This window comes from Brassica rapa, chromosome A03 (assembly GCF_000309985.2).
Source record: "Brassica rapa cultivar Chiifu-401-42 chromosome A03, CAAS_Brap_v3.01, whole genome shotgun sequence".
Lineage (NCBI taxonomy): Eukaryota > Viridiplantae > Streptophyta > Magnoliopsida > Brassicales > Brassicaceae > Brassica > Brassica rapa.
This window is the reverse complement of record NC_024797.2, coordinates 1,110,064-1,133,738: the sequence shown is the minus strand read 5'-3', so window position 1 is coordinate 1,133,738 and position 23,675 is coordinate 1,110,064. Positions and strand designations below refer to the sequence as shown.

The 23,675-nt window shown below is 35.8% G+C and overlaps 5 protein-coding genes across 7 annotated transcripts; 4 read left to right on the top strand and 1 right to left on the bottom strand.

Annotated features, from left to right (window-relative positions):
- Positions 1-184: 184 nt before the first annotated feature.
- On the bottom strand, positions 185-4,316 carry LOC103855681. Its single transcript, XM_009132703.3, has 4 exons — positions 3,297-4,316; positions 1,836-2,174; positions 773-996; positions 185-661 (listed from the first exon to the last, which is right to left on the bottom strand). The coding sequence occupies exons 1-4, from the start codon at positions 3,510-3,512 to the stop codon at positions 334-336; spliced, it is 1,107 nt and encodes a 368-aa protein (XP_009130951.2). The 5' UTR covers positions 3,513-4,316; the 3' UTR covers positions 185-333.
- Positions 4,317-5,573: 1,257 nt separating this feature from the next.
- On the top strand, positions 5,574-14,643 carry LOC103855679 (ubiquitin carboxyl-terminal hydrolase 12). Of its 2 annotated transcripts, none has more exons than XM_009132700.3 (32): positions 5,574-5,806; positions 6,085-6,154; positions 6,284-6,434; positions 6,534-6,691; positions 6,871-7,136; positions 7,238-7,456; positions 7,540-7,648; positions 7,735-7,850; positions 8,123-8,221; positions 8,319-8,428; positions 8,732-8,806; positions 9,424-9,502; positions 9,591-9,737; positions 9,812-9,892; positions 9,964-10,083; positions 10,301-10,423; positions 10,742-10,816; positions 10,920-11,008; positions 11,230-11,338; positions 11,415-11,483; positions 11,561-11,668; positions 11,986-12,041; positions 12,114-12,291; positions 12,375-12,476; positions 12,554-12,625; positions 12,913-12,978; positions 13,126-13,191; positions 13,434-13,517; positions 13,615-13,731; positions 13,835-13,909; positions 14,010-14,096; positions 14,195-14,643. In XM_009132700.3, exons 1-32 carry the CDS (start codon positions 5,777-5,779, stop codon positions 14,234-14,236), a joined length of 3,348 nt encoding a protein of 1,115 aa, XP_009130948.2. In that variant the 5' UTR covers positions 5,574-5,776; the 3' UTR covers positions 14,237-14,643. The 2 variants fall into 2 exon arrangements, with proteins under 2 accessions (XP_009130948.2, XP_009130949.2); XM_009132701.3 differs by having other exon boundaries at positions 5,671-5,806; positions 6,088-6,154.
- Positions 14,644-14,882: 239 nt separating this feature from the next.
- Positions 14,883-18,839, top strand: LOC103855678 (probable carboxylesterase 15). The gene is made up of 2 exons (XM_009132699.3): positions 14,883-16,385; positions 18,377-18,839. The coding sequence occupies exons 1-2, from the start codon at positions 15,691-15,693 to the stop codon at positions 18,684-18,686; spliced, it is 1,005 nt and encodes a 334-aa protein (XP_009130947.1). The 5' UTR covers positions 14,883-15,690; the 3' UTR covers positions 18,687-18,839.
- A 270-nt stretch (positions 18,840-19,109) lies between these two features.
- On the top strand, positions 19,110-21,624 carry LOC103855677 (uncharacterized protein At3g28850). The gene is made up of 2 exons (XM_009132698.3): positions 19,110-20,668; positions 20,755-21,624. The coding sequence occupies exon 2, from the start codon at positions 20,769-20,771 to the stop codon at positions 21,510-21,512; it is 744 nt and encodes a 247-aa protein (XP_009130946.1). The 5' UTR covers positions 19,110-20,668; positions 20,755-20,768; the 3' UTR covers positions 21,513-21,624.
- A 369-nt stretch (positions 21,625-21,993) lies between these two features.
- LOC103855676 (protein RISC-INTERACTING CLEARING 3'-5' EXORIBONUCLEASE 2) lies at positions 21,994-23,121 on the top strand. 2 transcript variants are annotated; one of them, XM_009132696.3, is made up of 2 exons: positions 21,994-22,169; positions 22,325-23,121. In XM_009132696.3, the coding sequence occupies exon 2, from the start codon at positions 22,337-22,339 to the stop codon at positions 22,934-22,936; it is 600 nt and encodes a 199-aa protein (XP_009130944.1). In that variant the 5' UTR covers positions 21,994-22,169; positions 22,325-22,336; the 3' UTR covers positions 22,937-23,121. The 2 variants fall into 2 exon arrangements, with proteins under 2 accessions (XP_009130944.1, XP_009130945.1); XM_009132697.3 differs by having other exon boundaries at positions 21,998-22,169; positions 22,328-23,121.
- Positions 23,122-23,675: the final 554 nt, after the last annotated feature.

The window sequence follows — 23,675 nt, the reverse complement described above, 5'->3', positions numbered from 1 at the left end:
AACACATGCATATTGAATAATATGAGAAAACTCTGATTTTTAAGTATGTAACGTTTGATATCAACAGTCTTTAATAGAATGACATGAGCTAAGAGATTTTACACGATATGGTTTTCTGAATCCCAAGTTTGAAAAATCTATTATTTGTGTATTGTTTTTCATCCTCAATAACTCACCTTTGAAATCATCTCAGAAGATAAAGCAGCTGGTTTTAGTATGTCAAGATAGTCAGCAGACGGAGCACCTGACCATAAACGTTTTGACCATAAGCGTTTTGATTTAAAAATCACCCTTATACAACTTTCTATACTAATTCTTGTGGTGTTTTTGATTTTACAATTTTTGCCGCTCATCTAATAACTCTGGAAACGTGTTTGGACCGTCTTGGTGGTGAAAATCCATCTTCATCTCCTTAGGAGGAATAAAACAATCTATGGATAGGCCAGGCACGTCAAATGCAACATCATCTATGGTCCATCTCTCCTCCATTCGAGTCACAGAGATTCCTCCCTTGAGAGTCTCTCCAAATCTTGATATCAACACATCCGTTCTACCTGAGTGTGCAATCACCACTTCACTACCTTCGATTGCTCGGTAATCCTCCATCCATGACGACATTGAGGTCTCCCAGTATGTCGGAAGACTACCCGGTGTCTGAATCCTACATAACAACCACATCTTGTTTATCTAAACCAATACTGTCATCTATTGGTTTGCATGAACCCCTTAAAGAATCAAAATAGAATGATCAAACTGTTGTGATGTAATGTACCTAGTTAGGGAAGAGTCTTCAAGGCAAAGTAGAAGGCCACTTTTCTGGCTGAAGTAACCGAAGGCGACATGTTTGATCATCTCAGCCGTAGAGTCGCTGCGTCTTGTTAAATCAGTTTGGTCGGTTGATAACTTGAGAACGAAGCAATCCTTTCCATTGATTTCTTTCTCTCCAACAAATTGTGCCGATGAAAATACTGATGATATTGTTAGAGGATCCAACCCCTGATTGTGTATTGAGATATACAATCTCCATTAATAGAAATACAGTATTATCCTTAACAATTCACATACTATCTCTGTATTCTTAGTGGAACTATTCATATTAATCAACCGGATTTATATTGATGTTGTCCTTACAGACCGAACTGGACCACAACCAAACAACAGAACAGAAAACTACAAAATAGGGGACAATACACATGAATAAGAGCAAAACATAAACCCTCTTTATTTTTAGTGTCAATATTATTATATAAAACCAATAGAGAGGTTTAGTTTTAAATTATGATGCAAAGAATTAATGATAACAGTGATATATGTACCATAAAAAGGGGACCACTAACACATAATGTTTTGTCCCTAAAATCTAATAATTGTATAAAGTTTGGATTAACTATATATATATATATAAACTTTGAATCTCTCTCCCAAGTTCCGACCTTTATTTCCATTTTTTAAGCGCATGATAAAGTCAATTAGTAGCACGTGATTAAGGCAAAAAATATTCATCTCAATAGAAAGCTAAGAAAGCATCTCCCAAAGTAGAATGTCAGATCCAACACACTCATCTTCTTCTTTTTGCCTAAAGCAAATTAAAACAATATACAATTATGATTTTTCAGCTTTCACTAGATGTATTTCTATACTTCGAATCTTGAAAAATGTTTGTATTAACTATATGAAGATTAATTGCATAATCTCTAGTTAGATAAAGATTAACAAGCTTATTCTGGTATATATATTCACACTAATATAAGTTATTCTTCAAATGTTTACAAAAATGTGAATATTTTTGTATAAATTATTGATGAAATAAAAAATTAGCGAAAATATATACTTACTTGTAGAGTACGTCGCAAAGGCCGTATAGCGCCTTTAGCAGCGTGATCACCGAGCCAGGGTGTATAACGCCAAGCAATTTCTCCATCACTTCCGGCTGAAATCTTATGACCGCCACCGACCAGCTCGATGAGCCACTTTTCTGGTAGCATTTGCCACATGACGAAGCATCCTTTATGAGACACAGGCGAAGCATTAACTGTGGCTGAGCCACTGAGGTCATTCATCATAGTCATTGTAATTTTTCCAGTTACGAAAGTGTTTTTGATTCCTCTTTCGAGTTTCTTGCATCCCGTTGCTGCGGCGAAATGTTGTATGATGTATTGTGCTGACGATGATACCTATAATGATCATAATAACTATATGGATTAGTATGATTCATGCATATTTTAGCATGGATCTGAACCTTTTGTTTCCTCTATCAATATGTTGGAGACCATATTGTATCTAATCTATTAAACTACGAAAAGGGTATTTTTTTTTCTCTAAAATAGTAGTGATTTGAATCATAAACAATTAAAACTATGATATGTACTCAATCAAATTTGGGTCTAAGAAGTTTTAATATGCAATAGCAGCTTAATTTGTTTTTGTTTTTCTCTTTCTAGTACAAATCATGTAATTTTACTGAATACAAAATAATAATAAGTATTCATTCAGATCTGAAAACCATAAGTTTATTGTAATGGAATAATTGTGTCTCCTGTAATTATGTAGGGATCTCGTGATCGAGTCTTGCATTGACTAATTCTTATTCTTGGTATGTGACACTGACCTGTGGCCTTATTGTCCACAGATTCTAGCAAATCTCACACATGTAATCATGTATCATGAAAAATCTTAAGAATAAACAGTGGAGTCATAGAGACTCGCTTTTCACAGGAACCCACCTAGAAATATATATTCTTAGTAATTTACCAAAGAGGACACTGAAAAATCAAACACAAGACTTCTATAAACTTTAAAATACATTTATAATTAACCCGATAAATCTTATATCATTTATTCTGTTATTTAAAAAGAGGAAATGCAAAATATGGCAAGATTATCTGAATTATTAACAAATACTTGCAAATTGCCTTTTAAATATAAAGTTTTGCATATGTCATGTTTTCAAATCCGAAAAGAAAGAGAAGATAAACTACGTTATATTTTAGTCAAAAAAAACTTACGTTATTTCAACTGAGAAATATACCAAAAACCATTTATGAGGTGTAAGTGTAACTGTCGTCAATTAATGGATGCAAACTTGTCAAGTTAATAGTTCTCACCAGATTAAAAGCATGTCTATGTAATTAATACGAAAGATACTTCAGATGCAATGAGAAAATATATACAAAAGCATCATAAACTAATTTTATTTAATGCCACCCACCAAAACATGTTTTTAGTTAGTTGAAATAGTTTTCCATATAAGTACATACAGTATGTAGATATCACATACATACGCCGTATAATAGTACCTGTTGGAGAGACATCTTGGAGAGAGGAGGGACAGGGAAGAGAGGGCATCCAAGAACACTGAGAAGAACCTTTGCATCTGGTTTTTTGTGAATGATCATAGACTGCAGTTGTGTCTTTATCCATTTCTTCCATGATTTCGTTCTGATTGATCCTCCTCCTCTTTCTTGTTCTTCTTGATCCATCGGTTCTTCCATCAATGGTGCTAATCTCTGCATTTTTCTCTTTTGTTTTTTTGTTCTTTTTTGGTTCTTCCTTCCTCTCTCTCTGTGCTCAAGCAGCTTATAGACTTAGTGCGTCTTGTTCACCTTTCTTTTTCATTGTTTGTTAATTATTGTTATTTCTTTCTCTCTCTTTATAGAAAAGTTATATTGGCATAAGTCGTCACCACCTTTCTTTCTCTCTAACCTCTTTTGAGTTTTACTTTTAATTGTTCTGAGTACTTACTCTGCTGTTAATATTTATTTTTCTTCTTTTCTTAGGATATCTGAGTATGATTTTCCAACCCCACATGGAAGATTCAAGAAAGCTGAAGCTGAAAAGAAAAAAAGTGTAAACAACTGTTATATCATTAATGTTGATATTAGACATCAAGATTTGAGTTAACGTAGGATCCACATTAACTTTTAAGAAAGTCACACATGAAATCAACTGGAATCTCCAACTAGTTCAAGAAGTCTTGGATAAAGAAATTTATACCTATTCATGATGCACTGACTTCTTACTTAAATTCATCATTATTATGTTTCAAGTTCTAAATTATACTAAGTTTTCTTTTTACTGCACACCAAGTCAAATAAGAAAATTGTTAGGAACTAAATTTTACATAAAAAGATTGCATCAATATTTTTCTCATATTATTTTACCCTACTTTAAAGAAAATGTAGTCTTACTACATACACGATCTACTTCAGCCAGTGTAACTGATCAATACAACAAGTGATCCAACATATAAAGATTATAAAAACCAATTTAATAACTTTCTTCACTGATAAAGTGGAATTCTTGACTTATCAAAGTAGTGTAACCTTGTATTGAAATTCGAAGTTTGGTCAGGTGAAGATGAAAGTAAAAGGGAAGCAAGGATAGGTGACTTGTCCACGTCAATTTATCCGGTAAGTCTAATATTTTCGTCCATTGAGATGATTTAGTTCCCTGCTTAGAATCTTCTTTTAATATATTGTTCGGGTGTCATCTCAAAAATGAGACAAAGAAGCAGATAACTTGGAAAAATCAAGTCGATTGATGATGACGCAAGGGTTAACCTAATCTTATCTCCAAGTTTGATGTTATATGTATAGAAGATAGGAAAAACAGATTTTTAATATAAAAAGGAAGCTTTTGTCAAAAGAATAAAAATACAAAGGAAGCAGATAACCCATAAACTAAATTTAATTACAAATGAGAGTTAAACAGTTCTAGAGGAATATGATTTCGACTTTCTGACCTCTCAAATAAAAACCTTATACCAAAACTCTTATAAATATATACAATATTGTACTTCATGTCAGATATTTCATTTGTAAGGAAAGTTCTAACAAGCATACATATACATATTAACAAAAAAGAAAGACAACAAGAAAGTTCTAACAAAGTACAAAAACTTTTATAAATCAACAATGCATGATTCGAAGAAAAAATCTCATAAAGTCAAGGATACGCTCGGTCCTTCCATAATCCAATCTTTGTAATTGCCTATGGTCTTTGAGACTTGGGCTTCTCTGCCTTGGTGATGAAAGACCGCTCTGTTAGTCTTGTTTGCTTAAGTCATGCCATTAGACTGGCATTGTTCTCAAAAAGCCCAGTTTTAGCCCAATTTAGAGAAGAGATAAGAATTTTTAAAAATTATTTTCTTAGTATAAAAGGAAAATTAACAAACAATATTCGTCTAATTCTGCTATTGAAACTTTTTAAAAATCAAATGGTCAACATATTTACTAAATTTTACCGATTGCTATAAAAAAATATCAAAATGAAAATAGTTGTGTCTTGTGGTATTTCACAACTCTATTGTCCCAGTTAATTTATTTAGGTTATATCAAAAATAAAACATACTAAACTGACATAACTAATTAAAATTAACCAGAAAATATTTTTAGGAAAATTTAGAGCAAAAAGACAACCCCAAAGGAAAAGATTAACCTTTACCAAAAGCAAAATAAAGAGCAAATCTCAGGAGATTAACCTTCGAAGCAGCCACGTCGAGCGTCTTGTATGACAGCAGCAGCGTCCTAACACCAATACGTGTCGCTTAACCAGTGGTCTGTCTCGTTAGAAAGGACCCAACCTCGGAGAAAAAATAAATCTGAGTACGGAGCGGTTTGAAAATTACAAAAACACCCCCGTAAATCATCGAAAATATCATACTTCGAAGCCGAGAAAGAGAGTAACAAAAAGAATCGAGCAGATTGTACATCTCTCTAGTCACTTTGATTTTTCTCTGTTCGTTCTCTCGATTTCACCGTCGATCTTCCTCCGGCCAATGACTATGATGACTCCGCCTCCCGTCGATGTAAGCTCCGATTCATCATTTCCTCCGTTAATTCGATTTCCCCCGTCGTGGCTCCGTTCTGTATTCGCCGTGAATCTGCTTCTGATTGTTTTGTTTAGCTGATCCGTTAGGGTTCTTTAGATTAGATTTGGTTGAATCATCGCTGTTTTCTGGTGTGTTAGTTTAGTGATTTTAGTTTCTATTTTTTTCGCTGTTTGTTTTTGATCATCGTAGAGCGAGATTAGGGCTTGTTTTGGGGTTAGAAGTATTGTTGATGGTGATTTGTTCATGTTTTGCAGCAGCAAGAGGATGAGGTGATGCTCGTGCCGCATTCTGATGTTGTCGACGGTCCTGCTCAGCCCATGGAAGGTGAGACTCTTTTAAGGTTGATTCAATTTGATCTTGTGATGGAATTGAATGGAAGAGATGAGATTGAGGATCTTTAGCTGAGATTTAGGGTTTTGTGATTTTTTCTTACTTTTTTTGATGCATTTGTAGTTTCCGAAGCTGAGACTGCTGTGAGTACTGTGGAGAATCAGCCAGCTGAGGAACCTCCCACACTGAAATTCACGTGGACTATCCCAAACTTCTCTAGGCAAAACACCAGGAAGCTTTACTCTGATGTATTTGTCGTTGGAGGGTACAAATGGTAATAGGCTGTACCTAGCTGCAGTGGAATTTTTTGTTGCCATTGTTTGTCTAGTTTGATCGGTTGACACTTGACGCCATGTGGATTTTGCTTATGCAGGCGCATATTAATTTTCCCGAAAGGAAACAATGTCGACCATCTGTCCATGTACTTGGATGTTGCTGATGCTGCGAATTTGCCATATGGTTGGAGCCGTTACGCTCAGTTCAGTCTGGCTGTAGTCAATCAAATCCACACCAGATATACCATTAGAAAAGGTACATATACTTTATTTGTGGTGTTTATATTAAACATGGAACCTGAGTGCATGCACGAGGATAGTGCCTGTGCACTGGAAAGGTATGATTTTCGAAATTTCGAATGCTGGGCTGGAAGAAGGGGATCACTCAGGTTGATACAAATTTCACTGACATTATGAATCCTATTTGTGGTGCAGAGACGCAACATCAATTCAATGCTAGAGAAAGCGATTGGGGATTTACATCATTCATGCCTCTCAGCGAACTTTATGATCCTGGTAGAGGATATTTAGCGAATGATACTGTTTACGTTGAAGCTGAAGTCATTGTACGTAAGGTTCTTGATTACTGGTCATACGACTCCAAAAAAGAGACTGGTTTTGTTGGTCTCAAGAACCAAGGTGCAACTTGTTACATGAATTCTCTCCTACAGACGCTATACCACATACCTTACTTCAGAAAGGTTAAATATATTCTTGTATATTTTTTTGTTCAATTTATTAAATCCTGTTGTTCTCGCTTAATTCTAAGCCAAGACAATCGAATCTTGTATGATGCTTGTAGGCTGTATACCACATGCCAACAACTGAGAACGATGCGCCAACAGCAAGTATACCTTTGGCTCTCCAAAGTTTGTTCTACAAGCTTCAGTATAACGACACCAGTGTTGCGACAAAAGAGCTGACAAAGTCGTTTGGTTGGGATACGTATGATTCGTTCATGCAACATGATGTCCAAGAACTCAATCGAGTTCTATGTGAAAAACTCGAGGACAAAATGAAGGTAATTCTTTTTTTTTGCTGATAGACCATGAGTTTCTTCTCGGTTGGTGTTTCTTGTTTTGAGTTTTTTTCTGTTCTCTATAGGGAACTGTTGTGGAGGGAACAATACAACAGCTATTTGAGGGCCACCATATGAACTATATTGAGTGCATAAATGTAGATTACAAATCTACACGGAAGGAATCATTTTATGGTATATTATTTTACAAATGCACTCTGTTTTCTTATTCTATTGCACCAACGTTTTTGTCAATTCGTCATGTTCTTATCTCGTTGCAGATCTTCAGTTGGATGTTAAAGGCTGCAAAGATGTTTATGCTTCTTTTGACAAATATGTGGAAGTTGAACGCCTTGAAGGAGACAACAAATATCATGCAGAAGGACATGGTTTACAGGTTGGTTGTCCTCACTCTTTCCATTTTACTGTCTGGGATGGTCGAGTCATTCACAGCGGGCCTATTTTGGTACCTAGCAACTCTTTTCTTTCCTTGAATACCGAGCATATTAAAAGGTGTGGATACTTCATATCGTGCGAGTTGTAGGGAGAAACGAGGAGACAGTTTGAACTTTTTAACTAGTATCGTCTTCTAAGCGTAGTTAATAATCACCGACATATCTGTTATTATTAGTCCTTATCTAGTCTTATTCTGGATGAATAATGTTTCAGGATGCAAAAAAAGGTGTTCTTTTCATCGACTTTCCACCAGTTCTTCAGCTCCAGCTCAAGAGGTTTGAATATGACTTTATGAGGGACACCATGGTGAAGGTTAGTATTTGAAGTGAGCATGTTGTTGTCACCAGGAGTTGTACTTTCTCGTTTGGTGGTGCCTGATTTTGAATACTGATGTAGCTTTTATTGATAGATAAATGACCGGTATGAGTTTCCTCTCCAATTGGATCTTGATAGAGAGGATGGAAAGTATTTATCCCCTGATGCTGACAGGAGTGTCCGCAACCTGTACACACTTCACAGGTATTTATTACATCTTTAGATTAAGTTGTAGTAGATTCCTCAGGTACTAGCATTCAAAGATTATATTCTCTACAAAATGCAGCTTTGATTATAATGGTATTTTGTTGCACTATTTAGCTCTTATTAGATTATCGCTGGTCTTCTCGGAATCGAGGAATCGGCTTTATTTAACTAATATTTACCCTGTACATGCATATTTAATTAACATCTTATGAGTGTACTAGACATAAGAAAAGGTTTTCATTTTCATTTTCATTTCGTTGCTGTGACATTTCCTTTCTACCTGCTACCTTTTCTCTGCAGTGTCTTAGTTCATAGTGGAGGAGTACATGGTGGGCACTATTACGCTTTTATAAGGCCCACGCTCTCAGATCAGTGGTATGCATCTTTCTATTCTTGAACAAGCAAGTTTAGTGCTCGAGCAAGTTCATATTAGGTAGAAAATAGTCGAATCTGAATTCTGAAAAGTAATTTAGTAATCTTATGCTGCTGGTATTTCGTGGTCTCACGTTTGAGCAATTTGTCCAAAACATGTCGAAGTCCACTAGTACATTACTTCACCTATTACTAATAGCTATTACTTGAAAGAGATATTTGAATAAGCAATATATTTGGATTTTTTGATTCATCAGATAAAGGATTACCATGAAAATAGGTTGGATGAGCCAAAATATTTGGATAATAGAGAAACTAGAGTATCATAATTTGAGTTTCTTCTTGTTTTGTTTTTGCTTATCTGCTATAAACTCGAGTGGTGCTTTTTAATATGTGGTACATAGGTTTAGTACATAAAGAAATCTGTTATTATAATTATCAACCCGGTAATCTAAAAAATGGAACTGCCTTTGATGTTATGTTACATGGTGCAAGACCAACATCACACATCTCTTCTGATGCTGGTTTGAGAAACTATTATAACATATTTTTTCTGTGCATTCCTCTTAGACTTTTCCTTCTCATAAACAAATTTAAGCTTCTAGCCTTCTACTTTTCAGGTATAAATTTGATGATGAACGAGTAACCAAGGAAGATTTGAAAAGGGCATTGGACGAGCAATATGGTGGTGAAGAAGAGGTTTGCATTTTCTTGCTACATTTTCTATGTTTGGAAAAAGGCATTGCCTAATTCCTTCGCCTGACATAATTTTTTGGGTGTCTTTCAGCTACCACAGACTAATCCTGGTTTCAATAACCCGCCTTTCAAATTCACAAAGTACTCGAATGCATACATGCTTGTATATATCCGGGAAAGTGACAAAGATAAAATAATCTGCAACGTTGATGAGAAAGACATTGCTGAACATTTAAGGGTAAATTGTTTTCAGGCATTTCTGCAGTAATGTGCGTCTTAGTTTAACCTGACCAATTCATTACATTTTGACAGGTGAGGCTGAAGAAAGAACAAGAAGAAAAGGAAGATAAAAGAAAGTACAAGGCACAAGCTCACCTTTTTACGATAATTAAGGTTTGTTTTTCCCATTTAAGAGTCTAGTTTTGACATTACTGTTACTAATAGAATATTTATTAACATGAAAGGTTGCAAGAGATCAAGACCTCCGGGAACAAATTGGGAAGGATATATATTTTGATCTTGTTGATCATGACAAAGTTAGAAGTTTCCGGATCCAGAAACAGACGCCATTTCAACAATTTAAGGTGCTTGCCCAAATATCTTATATAAAAAAATAAATATATTATAACTACTGAAGAAATAGGTTATGTGAAAACAGTCTTTCTGGTTACTTGATTCTACCTTGAAGACGAGAACAATTGATCTGGATTTCATGAGAATTTTCATACTACTGCTAACTAAATAGTTCTTGATGTACTTGTAATTTGACTCTTTTTGACCACCAAACTTATGCATATATAGGAGGAGGTGGCCAAAGAATTTGGTATACCTGTTCAGTTACAGAGGTTCTGGATCTGGGCAAAGCGACAAAATCATACTTATCGTCCCAATCGCCCACTTACTCCTCAGGAGGAATTACAACCGGTATGCTATTTATGCATGTACTTTGCCTCTCTTTTTTCTTTGACATTTGAGTTGATAGCAAAGTAATAGTCCAACTGTTATAGAATCTAATCATCCGCTAGTTTTCTATTTCTATGTTATAATCTTTGCATCTAAGTATCTGATTTTTCAGAATTTATTACCACAAGTTTCTTTGTTTTTTTTGCTTTGAAATGAATTTGACTTGTTGTATGCTAGAAACTTTATTTTTATAACTTCGGAATTTGACAAGAGTCCCATGCAAATAAATTTATGTGCATCATGTACGAATGTGCTTGATTTGGTAAATGGATTTTGTAGGTTGGACAAATAAGAGAAGCATCTAACAAGGCAAACACTGCAGAACTTAAGCTGTTTTTGGAAGTAGAGCTGCTGGTAAGAACTCCTTTGTTGCAAAGTTTGAATTTTGAGGCCTTTACTATTGTTAAACAGGGAAGATGAGCTAATACTTTTTTTAACGTATTCTTGAATAAATTAGGATGAACGTCCTATTCCCCCTCCAGAAAAATCGAAAGAAGATATTCTTCTGTTCTTTAAGCTTTATGACCCCGAGAAGCCAGAGTTAAGGTAATATTGTTTTGCACATCTTTCTTTCCTCTGACTTCTAAGTAAAGTGGCCTCCCACGACTTTAGTAACAATTATACTTCAAAAACGAGGTCTTTCTTCCTATTTGCTTTGTGATCAGAAAAGTTCCAACTGTTTTGTCTTCTTTCGTCTTTTTGGTTTTTGTTTTCTTTTCTCCACTGTACCTCAGTCTCCTATGTGAAATTTTTTCTTGTGCTACTAGGTATGTTGGCAGACTCATGGTGAAAAGTTCCAGCAAGCCTATGGATATAACTGGAAAATTGAATGAAATGGCTGGTTTTGCTCCTGATGAAGATTTAGAACTTTTTGAGGTTTGATGTTACTGGTGCCTCTTAACCTCGTCTGTATCATGCTTATTGACTAACTGTTTTTGGGACTTGTTTTCAGGAAATCAAGTTCGAGCCTGGTGTTATGTGCGAACACCTGGATAAGAAAACTTCATTCAGATTGTGTCAAGTAATGTTTCACTCTTATCGAACGAAAGTTTCCAGCCTCGTGTACCTCTTTCGTGACATGCAGTTTCTTGCTTTCAGATCGAAGATGGAGATATCATTTGCTTTCAGAAACACCTTGTTAAGAAGGAGACTGAATGCCGCTACCCAGCTGTGCCTTTGTTTCTTGAATATGTCCAGAATCGGCAGGTATGATTTGACTAAGCACTGGTTCCTAAAGTCAAGCTTGGTAAAGTTAGTCCAAGTATAGTTCTCAAATGATAAGCTTTCTTTCTAGTGGCATATAAGTGTTTAGTGGTTTAGGCTTGTCTCGTAGAGTAGTCTCCTGCAGCAGCTCTAAAATGTACTTTTCGTGTTAAATTCGTACCACAGTTTCCTAATATTTTGATCGAATCCGACCAGAACGTATGCTGATGTGCCACTAATTCTTTCTATTGGCTGGGTTGCTATGCTAGTATGCTTTATTCTGAGCATTTATGACCCTTTGCGGTTTGTGGTTTTTGTAGCTGGTCCGGTTTCGTGCTTTGGAAAAACCCAAAGAAGATGAATTTGTTCTGGAGTTGTAAGTATCTTTGTGGACACATTTGTTACAGCTGATCTCGGTGAGGAAATCCTAATTTGTTACTTCCTATAGGTCGAAGTTGCACACTTATGACGATGTCGTGGAAAGAGTGGCCCAGAAGCTTGGTCTTGACGATCCATCCAAACTTAGGCTTACATCTCACAATTGCTATTCCCAGCAACCCAAGCCTCAACCTATCAAATACCGTGGAGTAGACCGTCTGTCTGATATGTTAGTTCACTACAATCAGGTAATTGCCGTGAAGTTCAGTGAATTTATTATTTCTTCTTACTTCATAAGGCATGTTTTCTTATTGAATTATATTTCTTTCAGACGTCTGATATTTTGTATTATGAAGTTCTGGACATCCCTCTTCCAGAATTGCAAGGTCTTAAAACCTTGAAAGTTGCTTTCCATCATGCCACGAAGGAAGAAGTATGTTTACGCTGATTCATAGTCTTTTCTTTTGTATATTGGAATAATTTTCAAGCCTTTTAACCATCATTTTACAGGTGGTAATCCACAATATCAGACTACCTAAACAAAGCACAGTCGGGGATGTTATTGATGAACTTAAAACAAAGGTGAGTCGCTTCCCTTTAAATTTCTCTGTAAAATGGCTGGCTTAGTTTCTAGTATGTGTTTTCTTCCTTTTAATTGATCTCTGGCTTGCCTATATATCACTGCGAGACTACTTTAAATGACAATCCACTGAAATTGAAGGCATCCGAATTATAGGGCGCTTCTATGGCTGACCTCCATGTTTTTTGTTACTTAGAAATCTCGGTTTTTAGGCTTTGGGATGTAATGGTTTTCTCCATATAATTACGAATTGTTTGTGCAAGTTAATCTAAGATTATGTCTGATACAGGTGGAGCTTTCTCATCCAGATGCAGAATTGAGATTACTTGAGGTGTTTTACCACAAGATCTACAAGGTAAACGAGCGGCTTCTTATCTCTTACATTGTAGTCAATGATTTCATGATCCTAAGATGATGGCTTCCGACTACATCTCCTGATGAAATTCTTTAAACCCTCCAAAGTATAGCGAACACTAAATCAAGGTGCTGGTATGCCTTGCAGATTTTCCCCTTAACTGAAAGAATTGAGAATATAAACGATCAGTACTGGACTGTACGAGCTGAGGAGGTAATATTACTGGGCTGCGCCTTCTATTTACTTAAGTTTTATCTTCAAAGATATTGGTGTTCACGAAGTCTTAGCGGTCTTGCTATTCATTAATTATTGCTGATTTTCTTAAGTCTACTTGTAGCTTTGTTTCCCTTTGATCTCAGAATGGAATTTGGTTTTTTAACGTCAGATATTAAACTAGTGAGATCTGCTTGTTATTCCGTCGGTATGCTGACTTATTTAACCTTCTTAAATCTCAGATTCCGGAAGAAGAGAAGAATATTGGTCCAAATGATCGCTTAATTCTAGTGTACCACTTTGCTAAGGAGACTGGACAAAATCAGGTGATGATCAGCTATATCAGAATTTTGTTATCTAACTAACTGTTGTATGAGTGTGGCAAAGTTTCTTATCAGTATCATTTTCGTTTGTTCCTCACAGCAAGTGCAAAACTTTGGGGAGCCCTTCTTCTTGGTAATACATGAAGGCGAAACTCTTGAAGAAATCAAGAACCGTATCCAAAAGAAGCTTCATGTATCCGATGAGGACTTTGCCAAGGTATGCACACGACTGAGTTATGATCAAAGCTAAATGAAGAATCGTAGGTGCTAATATTTGGGTTGACCTGCTACGGTTCTTACATTTCTCATTCATTATGTAGTGGAAGTTTGCGTTTATGTCAATGGGGCGTCCAGAGTACTTGCAGGACTCAGATGTTGTTTACAATCGCTTTCAGGTTTTTACTTCTTCCTCTAGTCTTCTAGAAGAGCGCCTGCTAGTATCTGAGATCTAACTAATCTTTCTTTTCCATTGGGATTGACAATGAGCTAAAACAGAGAAGAGATGTGTACGGTGCTTTTGAGCAGTACCTGGGGTTGGAGCACACTGATACCACTCCCAAGAGGGCTTATTCTGCAAACCAGGTAACCATTGTCTGTATAACCAGATTCTTTTACCTAAGAAATGCGTATCCAAAGTCCCGCTTCTGTTAATTTTGTTGTTGTTTGCATTGTCCTTGTAGAACCGGCACACTTATGAGAAGCCGGTTAAAATATACAACTAGCCGAAGTAAAGGGAAAATCAAAGACATTGTGGCAGCAACGTTGGCCAAAGGCATCGAATAAGAAAGAGGAGTGAAAGAGCGGAGAGTGTGATGATGATCGACCGTAGGATGTTGTAGAGAACTTGGTCTGATAGGGTTTTGGGTTTGCGCATTGATAGTGTGTGTGTGTGTGTGTTCCTTTATTTCTTTCTTTCGTGCTTCGATATACTGTGTTAATATATGCAATGTGTGAGACTTTCGGCACATCGTGCAATTTTTATTTTCGAAGAAAAGAATATGAATTCGAAAAGAATATGAAAGCCAGCCGCTTGGATTCGGGAGCACGGTTTGGCTTTCAGAGCTTATAGTATACCGAAAACCTTTGTAATTTTTAGAGATTTGGGGTTTAAGAATATATTTTTTTCTGACTGGCGATTGCATAGTTGTTTTCATTTGTAATATTGTTATCGTTTACTTTGTCGAAATCAGATGGATAGGTTTCCAGTTCAACGACTCGAAAGGGTACGATTTAGCTGACCGGTCTGTAGGAGTTGTTCGAGGAGGCTGGAACAGGAGCGATAAAATTCAACGAATGTTATAAGGAATGTGTCCTTGGTAAAACATATATGGTCTAGAGGAACTCCAGAACGATTTTTTTCGGTTCCTCTTGTGGGTAATAATAATAATGAGGGCGAGATATGTTAACTGTATCGTGTAGGCTCAAACTGTTTCACTTTGGAAAGTAAAACTCAAAGTTTCACTTAGTTACAAAACAGCTGATGCAATCAATTTTTTATCGTATTGTATTTACTTATTATTAAGTGACAGTCTAACCAAAGAGGATAACGACGTTTTGTGCATCTTCAACCGTCGACTTTTTTGCCACTAGAGACAAAAACACTGAGGTATTTTTCTGATTTCGACTATTTATATATTACACGAACAAAATCTTTTGACTGTCTGTTTATTAAACAATTTTCTTTTAAAAATCGAGTTTTCTTAAGATGTTCATATTTAAGAAGAGAGTTTGAATAGGTAAGTTCATTCAATCATTCCCTTGTTTTTGATTTGAATACGTTTTGTCTGTTGTGCATGATAGATAACCATTATGTAATAGGAAGATAAGATCATTTGAAGGTTAAGTGAAAGTGCAACATAACGTCTTGTTCTTATCATTAACTATATGTGATTTTCAAAGATAAACCGTAGATTTTCTTATAGATATGATATCCAACAAGTCATAAAAGAGGAGGAAAAATCTATAGGAATGACTTGGTCACATGTGACGAATCAGCCGCAAAGCAAAACAATTAAAACGTGGTCTCCCTCTATTCAAAGATTTTGAGATAATCATCTTTCACTCTCCATACTTATATTACAAAAATACCCTTTTTACTACCATGGCCTCTATATATTTCAAGCACATGACACTAGTGCACATATCCAAAAAGAAGATTACTTAGAGGAAAAACAAAATGGGGTCTCTAGGAGAACAGCCACAAGTAGCAGAAGACTGCATGGGCTTGCTTCAACTCCTCAGCGACGGCACCGTTGTAAGATCCAAACGCATTGACCTTATCACCCAACAAATCCCACTCGCTAACCACAAAAGTAACGTTCTCTTCAAAGACTCAATCTATCACAAACCAAACAACCTTCACCTCCGTCTCTACAAACCCGCTTCCGCCTCTAACCGCTCCGCCACCGCTCTCCTCCCCGTCGTGGTCTTCTTCCACGGCGGGGGTTTTTGCTTTGGCTCACGCACTTGGCCTCACTTTCACAACTTCTGTCTTACTCTTGCATCGTCCCTCCACGCCCTTGTGGTCTCACCTGACTACCGGTTAGCACCAGAACACCGCCTCCCGGCCGCCTTTGAGGATGCGGAGGCAGCGCTTACGTGGCTCCGGGACCAGGCTGTTTCCGGTGAAGGGGACCACTGGTTTGAAGGTGGACCGGGAGTTGACTTTGACCGGGTTTATGTCCTTGGTGATTCCTCCGGTGGGAACATAGCTCATCACCTTGCTTTCCGGTTCGGTTCAGGTTCAACCGAATTGAGTCCGGTTAGGGTTCGCGGTTATGTGCTTTTGGGACCGTTTTTTGGCGGGGTAGAGAGGACCAAGTCCGAGGATGGCCCGTCGGAAGCTTTGCTCAGCTTGGATTTGCTTGACAAGTAAGCTAACATCATAATTTAAATTTTCTTTAGACGTAACGGATATATTTTCGTTGTGCATATAAATATTAAAATATATAGAAGTTCATTGAATTATGTCATGCATGACTTCATTACTTATAACCTAACTATTAACTATTTTTAAAAATACTAAAAAACTATTTAACTACATCATGTATATTATTATATAGGGATGTATGTCGTTTTCAGTTACTTTAATTTTCATATTATCTTTGCATTGGACATGCTCTATATAGTACAGTACATGACTTTTTTTTCTCTAAAGAAACTAGACAATCAGTTACAAAAAAAAAAATCTTTTAAATTGAATGTGACATAGTCGAATACATGTGACAATTTGATATATAAATAACATACACATATGATTCATATCGAATTCGCAGACTAGTTCAACGGTGTACTAATTCTTAATTATGGCCAAAGAACACAAACTTTTTACAGAAAACGACTTCTCCTACCGGTATACATTTATTTTGTTTTGAATTTAGAAACATACACACGAGCAAACAAAACATATTGATCATTTTATGTATCGTTTACTCTTTTAGTCAAAATTTAGCGTGAAATATAACAATACTGTTATTGATTTTATTTATTGGCTAGTACATATAATTTAAGCCCATCATATATATGATTGGTAAGATGTTACGTCAGAAAATTAGTCAATGTGCTTAATCTACTAATATTCCACTATTTGATTAGTCTCAACTCATTCAACGTTAAAATAGCTTTTCAAATGTATCGGTCTCCGATCACAGTGGCTTCACGATTCGGTCTTGTAGAAAACATCCAGTAGATGGGCGACAACTCAGAAAATATCTTGTATGGAAAGTAATCGCATTAAAATCTGAAAGGAAACCTGATAGAAAAATCATGAACAACCATTTAGAGACCCTACCATTTCACGATTCCACAAGATAGTAGCTCACGATTTATTTTGTGAAAATGGTGTAAACTTAAAGAATTCGCAGCAAACATGTTACTCCGATCCCTAATCCGCTATTGCGACACAAATTCGCAAAAAAGTATAAAAACACTACACAAACTATAGTTACTCGACTGGTTCAATTTGACCATGTTTATTTTGATATTTTTTTTCAGTTACAAACTCATCGCTCGTCTTTAGTAAACTCTTAGCAGTCTATTTTGATTTTTTTTTCTGGAAAATGATCACTTAGCAAACTATGTATTCAACATATAACAACTATAAAACTAAACCTAGTACTATAAACGACATTAATTTAACCACTAGTATAATTATGCTATACTATAGTACGTTGAAAAATATGTTATAAAACAAAGTTATTCACAATACGTACTTTAATTGTTTTTGCAAAACTAAACATGCTTTTAACATTAATATGTCGAGCTTACAAGTCCACTTACCATTTATTAATATACGATTTTGTGTAGCTATAGAATAATTTTAAAAGCTCGTGTAACTTGAAAATGTCAGAATAATTAAGTTTGCTTTTTGTTGCAAAATCATGTAGTTTTAGATCACCTTCGGTCCTTCCATTTGAGAATAGTAATTAAATAATTAATGGAACAAATAGATATTCAGATATAACAGTAGTCGGTATATTTGGAATGGGATAATGCGTCATGCACTATCCTCGTTTCGTTTACTATCTCAGCTTAACTTTGCTTATGATTTTCATGAGTCATGACCATCATTGCACAGGATATAGATAAAACCAAATGCAAACAAGGTCTCACATTTTAATATAATATTTAGCATATTTGAACGTGCATACTCATTTATGTATATCAACGTGGAGTCATTGGGATCACATATCGTTGAAGTCTTCTCTACAATTGATAGTTTCTCTTTTTCTGTTTGAACAATGAAATGATTGACACGCCTTGTTCATGGCCATTGTCATAAAGCCACATGCATAGTAAAACTTGGTATAGTCAATGTCACTAAATAATACAAAATAAAAGGTCTAAAGTTTTTTTTGTTGAAGGTTTTGGAGACTTTCACTACCAGAAGGTGCAACAAGGGATCATCCCATGGCTAACCCTTTTGGGCCGACAAGTCCTGCACTCGAATCAGCTAGCATAGAGCCAATGTTGGTGATCGCTGGTGGCTCAGAGCTCCTAAGAGATAGGGCCAAAGAGTATGCATATAAATTGAAGAAGATGGAAGGGAAAAAAGTAGATTACATTGAATTTGAAAACGAGGAACATGGTTTTTTCAGCAGCAATCCATCTTCTGATGCAGCGAAACAGCTTCTTCGTATCATTGGAAACTTTACGGATAACTTGAATTTCTAGTATATTTTAGCATTTTACTTGTTTAGGTCACTGAGAGCTTACATCAATTTTGGATTCCATCTCAATAAGTTTCATTGGTGAATCATATATCATGTTTTTGGTTTCATAATACATCCTTACATATCATATCTATCTTGAATGGTATATTATTTTGTTTATGATGTTTTTTTATTCTTATGTTGTTTGCTAACTCATTGACACAAGAGGTATGTCCAACTTTATCTTAATATTTTATATGTGCTCTTCCATTTTGATGTAGTAAACTCAAACACATTTGAATTTACATATATCAAGTATTACCTATAATATTCTAAATAAATGAAAAGGGAGTTTCAAAAAAAAAATGAAAAGGGAGTTGATGCAGAAAACAAATGTTTTACCTTCAATGCCTAACTAGGCCATGGCTAGTGCAGTGGATCTAAGTCATAGAAATTATATTTTGATCATCGTTAACATAGAAATTTATTACTAAATAAGACTAATTTCGAGTAATTTAGTCTACTGAATAGATATCAAGAATCCAACTTTATACGTTCAAGTCTAAGCTTTGTTGGATAAAAATAAAATATATTTTTTTGTTGAATCATTTGTATATGCAAAATAAAATTATAATTTTATCTAACATATTTACTATAGCTTCAACCAAACTGAAATAAAAAAAAACATAAGATTCCAGTTTGTTTCGGGAATCATTTTCAACAAACCAACCCAAATTAGTTTTGTATGAAGGCACTGTATTCACTAACCACCGGTCACTGATCAGCCAAATTGGGGATTGGGGTATTTGTTAACTAATGGAGTTTTATTCCACACATTATTAGATCAAATTTAGTGCAATTGGCGAATGGACATATTCATATGACATTCATATGAAATTCATATCTCTAGTCAAACCAAGAGTCCAACGTTTATTTCCTAGCAGTTTCAACCTGATAACATATTTACAGAATGAAAATAAATTCTGAATATTAAAATAAACAACTTACATTTTCATGTGGTTCTTCATCTAGGGAATATGTGAGAGAACACATTATTATAAAATTGGGATTAGATCTTTAAATCATATAGATCACTATCTTCATCATATAGTGGTTCTTGGAAGTTTGCCTTTAATTTAGCTTCAGATATGCTTCAGTTTGCATAACCAAGGCTTATCACACTGCAATTTTCTGGTATAAGAGGAATGCTGGGAAATCTGATTTTTCAAGAAAAGTACCTCATAAGTTTGATCCTATCAGGCATCAGTCAAATGGGTGAAACATTTTTGTTTACTCTTTCAAACAGATTTTGATTTTTCTAGATTTTTTAAAATGTACGAGCATCGTTCAACTCATACACACAATACTATACATTATACATCATGCTAACAACAAAATTTTTATCTAGCTTTATCAGTAATTTTATACGTGGATTTGATAATCATATATATCACTTGCTCTTAAGGCGTCAGTCAAATGGTTGAAACGGTATTACTGACGATTTCTTAACGATCATATTAATTATTAGTTGATCCCATAATGTTATACGAGAAGTAATCAAAGTAAGTATATAGTATGTATGAGTATGTATGGTTACATTAAAAATGGATTAATTAGAAGTTTGCTAGCTAAAGCTGAGCTACTTTACCAATCCGACATCATTGCACGTTTACGGAATTGTAAAAGAAGGAATAAAACTTGTAAAATCAATCAATGACTCTTGCCATAAAGATTTATATTTATTAAAAAATTCTTAAAGCTAGATTATATCATCTTTTTTTTGTTATTATTTTTATTAATCCTCTGGCATATTGGGTTGATCTGGTAAAAATCATTACTCATTAGTCTTTTTTTCTCTGTGATTGAGGTGTGAAATTTATCATCTTACATTATTGTAGCAATGACCCACCAAAAAAAAGCATGTTCTTCTTCTTTTGTTCTGAATAAAACCCATCAAGAACGACTTTTGAAAGCTAACCAAGAAAGTGTCTTTTGAAACTCTAGGTACCCACACGTTAACACATTACGTTTTGTTTCTTATTCTCGTGCCTGATCTTATCTTTGGTTTTGTTCTTGATTTCTCTTTTCAGATTCTTGAATTGCAATGAAGGGAATGAAGGAGAGATTGGCCAAGAAAATCAAACTCATCACCATTGTATCAACCTTGAAGCAAGGCCTAGCTCATCATAGGAACAACGTTGACCGGACAATCCATCATCTAAAAGAGGAAATATTCGCTGAGTCTGGTCAAAACAGAGGTTGTGTTACTCCAACGCTACTAGAGCTTGAAGAAGATGTGGAAGAGCAAGAACAAGAACATGATCTTCAAGAAGAAGAAAGAGAGATTCTCTTGGAGTTTGAAGAGAACTGCCCACCTGGAGGAGAAGATTCGATCGTATTCTACACCACGGGACTACGAGGAGTGAGGAAAACATTTGAAGCCTGTAGAAGAGTAAGATTCTTGTTGGAGAATCACAGGGTGAAGTATAAAGAGAGAGATGTATCGATGGACTCAGAGTTTAGAGACCAGATGTGGAGGTTGCTTGGGGGTAAAGTTACATCTCCGAGACTGTTCGTTAGAGGTAGGTACATTGGAGGAGCAGACGAAGTTGTGGCATTGAACGAGAACGGGAAGCTTAAAAAGCTTCTAGAAGGGATCTCATTAGTTGATTCTCCCTGTGAATTTTGCGAGAACGAAAGGTTTTTGATATGTTCTAGTTGTAATGGAAGCTCTAGATTGATTGTAGAGCACCATGACGAAGAAGAGACTAGTAATGATAGTAAGATGTGGACGAGATGCAGAGAATGTAATGAGAATGGGCTTGTGAAATGTCCTCTTTGTAGTTAATGTTGTTGTAATAACTACTACTATCTGATTTTAACTTTGTTTGATTAATGTCTGAACATTACCATGGTTCAAAACATGTTCTTCTGTATAAGGATTTGCCTAGTCGTTTGTATTTAGTTACTCGAACCATCATCACAAAGTCATTTGAATTTAACAACTTAATTGTTCACAAGGGTCACCAAAACTCTCATCAGGCGTCCATAACTTCTCGGTTGTCAATCTTCAACAAACACAACACAAAAATAAAATCCTGTTAATTTCTAGTTGAATAATTTTATTACCGTAAAATCAAAAAGGTTATATTGTTAGGGTAAAGAATAAGAGAATTATATTGTACTAATGGGCTTTCGAATTTTGTTTAAATTCCATTCTATTGGGCCTTGGGATGTGTACCAATGGGCTTTTGAATTTCATTTAAATTCCAATCGGTTAGTTTCGGTCGAACCGGGATTTGGTCGTCTAAAAAATCACAAACCGCAATGGTTTAAGCAAGCAAACGCTGAATGGACATGTCTCGATCGCACCCAAAGTCATCAGAATCTGTCTACTCTTCCATTATCGTGGTCTTATCGCGACTCTCTCTCTTGCGGCAGAAACTGAAGAAACAGTTTCTCTCTCTCTCTCTCTCTTGTCTAAACTCCGAAAGCGTATTCTAAGGTTCGTCCTCCTCTTTGTACACTCTGTTTCTCTCTCTCTCGGATCGGTTTGTTTTTGGTTAATAGGAACTGATGATAGCTATTAAAAGTCGACGACTTTTTGTTTCTTCGTGTTATAACCTGAATCTAATACATTCTGTTATGTGAACCCTGTAGTAGTAATATCACATGACTTCATTTGATGGGCCAAAGTTCAAGATGACCGACGGCACTTACGTTCAGACAAAATCCATCGATGTCGGATCAACAACAGACATCTCCCCTTACCTCTCTCTCATAAGAGAAGACTCCATCACCAACTCAAACAGAGCAGTAATCTTCGACGTTAACTGGGAAACAGACACCAAACCCTCAAAGTGGAGTCTCTCCTCCGTGAAGCTGAGCACTCGCAACCTCTGCCTCTTCCTCAAACTCCCCAACCCTCCTTTTCACGACAACCTCAACGATCTCTACCGTTTCTTCGCTTCCAAGTTTGTAACTTTCGTTGGAGTCCAGATCGAGGAGGACTTGAACCTGCTCAGAGAGAACCACGGTGTTGTAATAAGAAACGTGATTGAGGTCGGGAAGCTAGCTGCGAAGGCTCGTGGGACTCTGCTGCTCGAGTATCTTGGGACTAGAGAGTTGGCTCACAGAGTGTTGTGGTCTGATTTGAGTAGGCTTGATTCGATAGAGTCCAAATGGGAGGAGAGAGGCGCTGAGGAGCGTCTTGAAGCTGCAGCTATTGAAGGTTGGCTTATCTTCAATGTTTGGGATCAGTTATACGAGTGAGTGAGGTTCTGCTACTTTTGTTTTGTGTCTTTTGTGATCTTGTGACTGCATCTAGTGTCTGTTTGGTATGAATAAAACGAACGCTGCATCATTACTAACATCTAGAATGCAAACACATGGGGAAAGAGATTATCAATGTTATAATGTTATCTTGTAAAGTGGGTTATATGATTTTATTGGTGGCCTACTATATTATATAACCTGACAATAGAGGTTATCAATATACAATATAAAAATGTAAGTTATTTTTCTGAATGAGTGTCACATTTATACAACAAACAAAATTAACACTTTCACATTTTTTGAATTTTCTAAAGTTTTGGAGTAGAAGAATGTCAAGTCTTATTCATCTGGTTGCTAACCATAATTGCACAAAACATAAGGACCCCAAAAATGTTCTGGTGCACCTGTCTCATCATCATCCTATTTATGACTATTTTTGTCCTCTGCATATGTATTAAAGAATAGATTTATAGAAATGTAGAGCCAAGAAGATGTGATTAAATAGGCAGAAGAGAACTTCCCACCTATCTTCACTGACACCTAAACTTGTAGTTGTCCGTTTCCATAAACTCTTAATCTTTGTCAGCCTCTCTTATGGTTAATCTTGACATTAATCTTTCTCATCACGCAACCCTTTATTGGTAAAACTTCAACTATTCCTGGAAATGAAACAGATTTTGAATTTTCTATAGATAGTTTTCCATCTAGTGGATCACGTTTTGTCCTCGGAATCTAA

Coding starts and splice junctions, on each gene's coding strand:
- LOC103855681 (XM_009132703.3), bottom strand. CDS start 3,512: ATGCAGAGATTAGCACCATTGATGGAAGAACCGATGGATCAAGAAGAA. Junction 2,175..3,296: donor CCAAGATGTCTCTCCAACAG/GTACTATTATAC, acceptor TGATCATTATAG/GTATCATCGTCAGCACAATA. Junction 662..772: donor GAAGACTCTTCCCTAACTAG/GTACATTACATC, acceptor GTTGTTATGTAG/GATTCAGACACCGGGTAGTC.
- LOC103855679 (XM_009132700.3), top strand. CDS start 5,777: ATGACTATGATGACTCCGCCTCCCGTCGAT. Junction 8,429..8,731: donor AACCTGTACACACTTCACAG/GTATTTATTACA, acceptor TTTTCTCTGCAG/TGTCTTAGTTCATAGTGGAG. Junction 10,817..10,919: donor TTTTGGAAGTAGAGCTGCTG/GTAAGAACTCCT, acceptor TGAATAAATTAG/GATGAACGTCCTATTCCCCC.
- LOC103855678 (XM_009132699.3), top strand. CDS start 15,691: ATGGGGTCTCTAGGAGAACAGCCACAAGTAGCAGAAGACTGCATGGGC. Junction 16,386..18,376: donor AGCTTGGATTTGCTTGACAA/GTAAGCTAACAT, acceptor TTTTTGTTGAAG/GTTTTGGAGACTTTCACTAC.
- LOC103855677 (XM_009132698.3), top strand. CDS start 20,769: ATGAAGGGAATGAAGGAGAGATTGGCCAAGAAAATCAAACTCATCACC.
- LOC103855676 (XM_009132696.3), top strand. CDS start 22,337: ATGACTTCATTTGATGGGCCAAAGTTCAAGATGACCGACGGCACTTAC.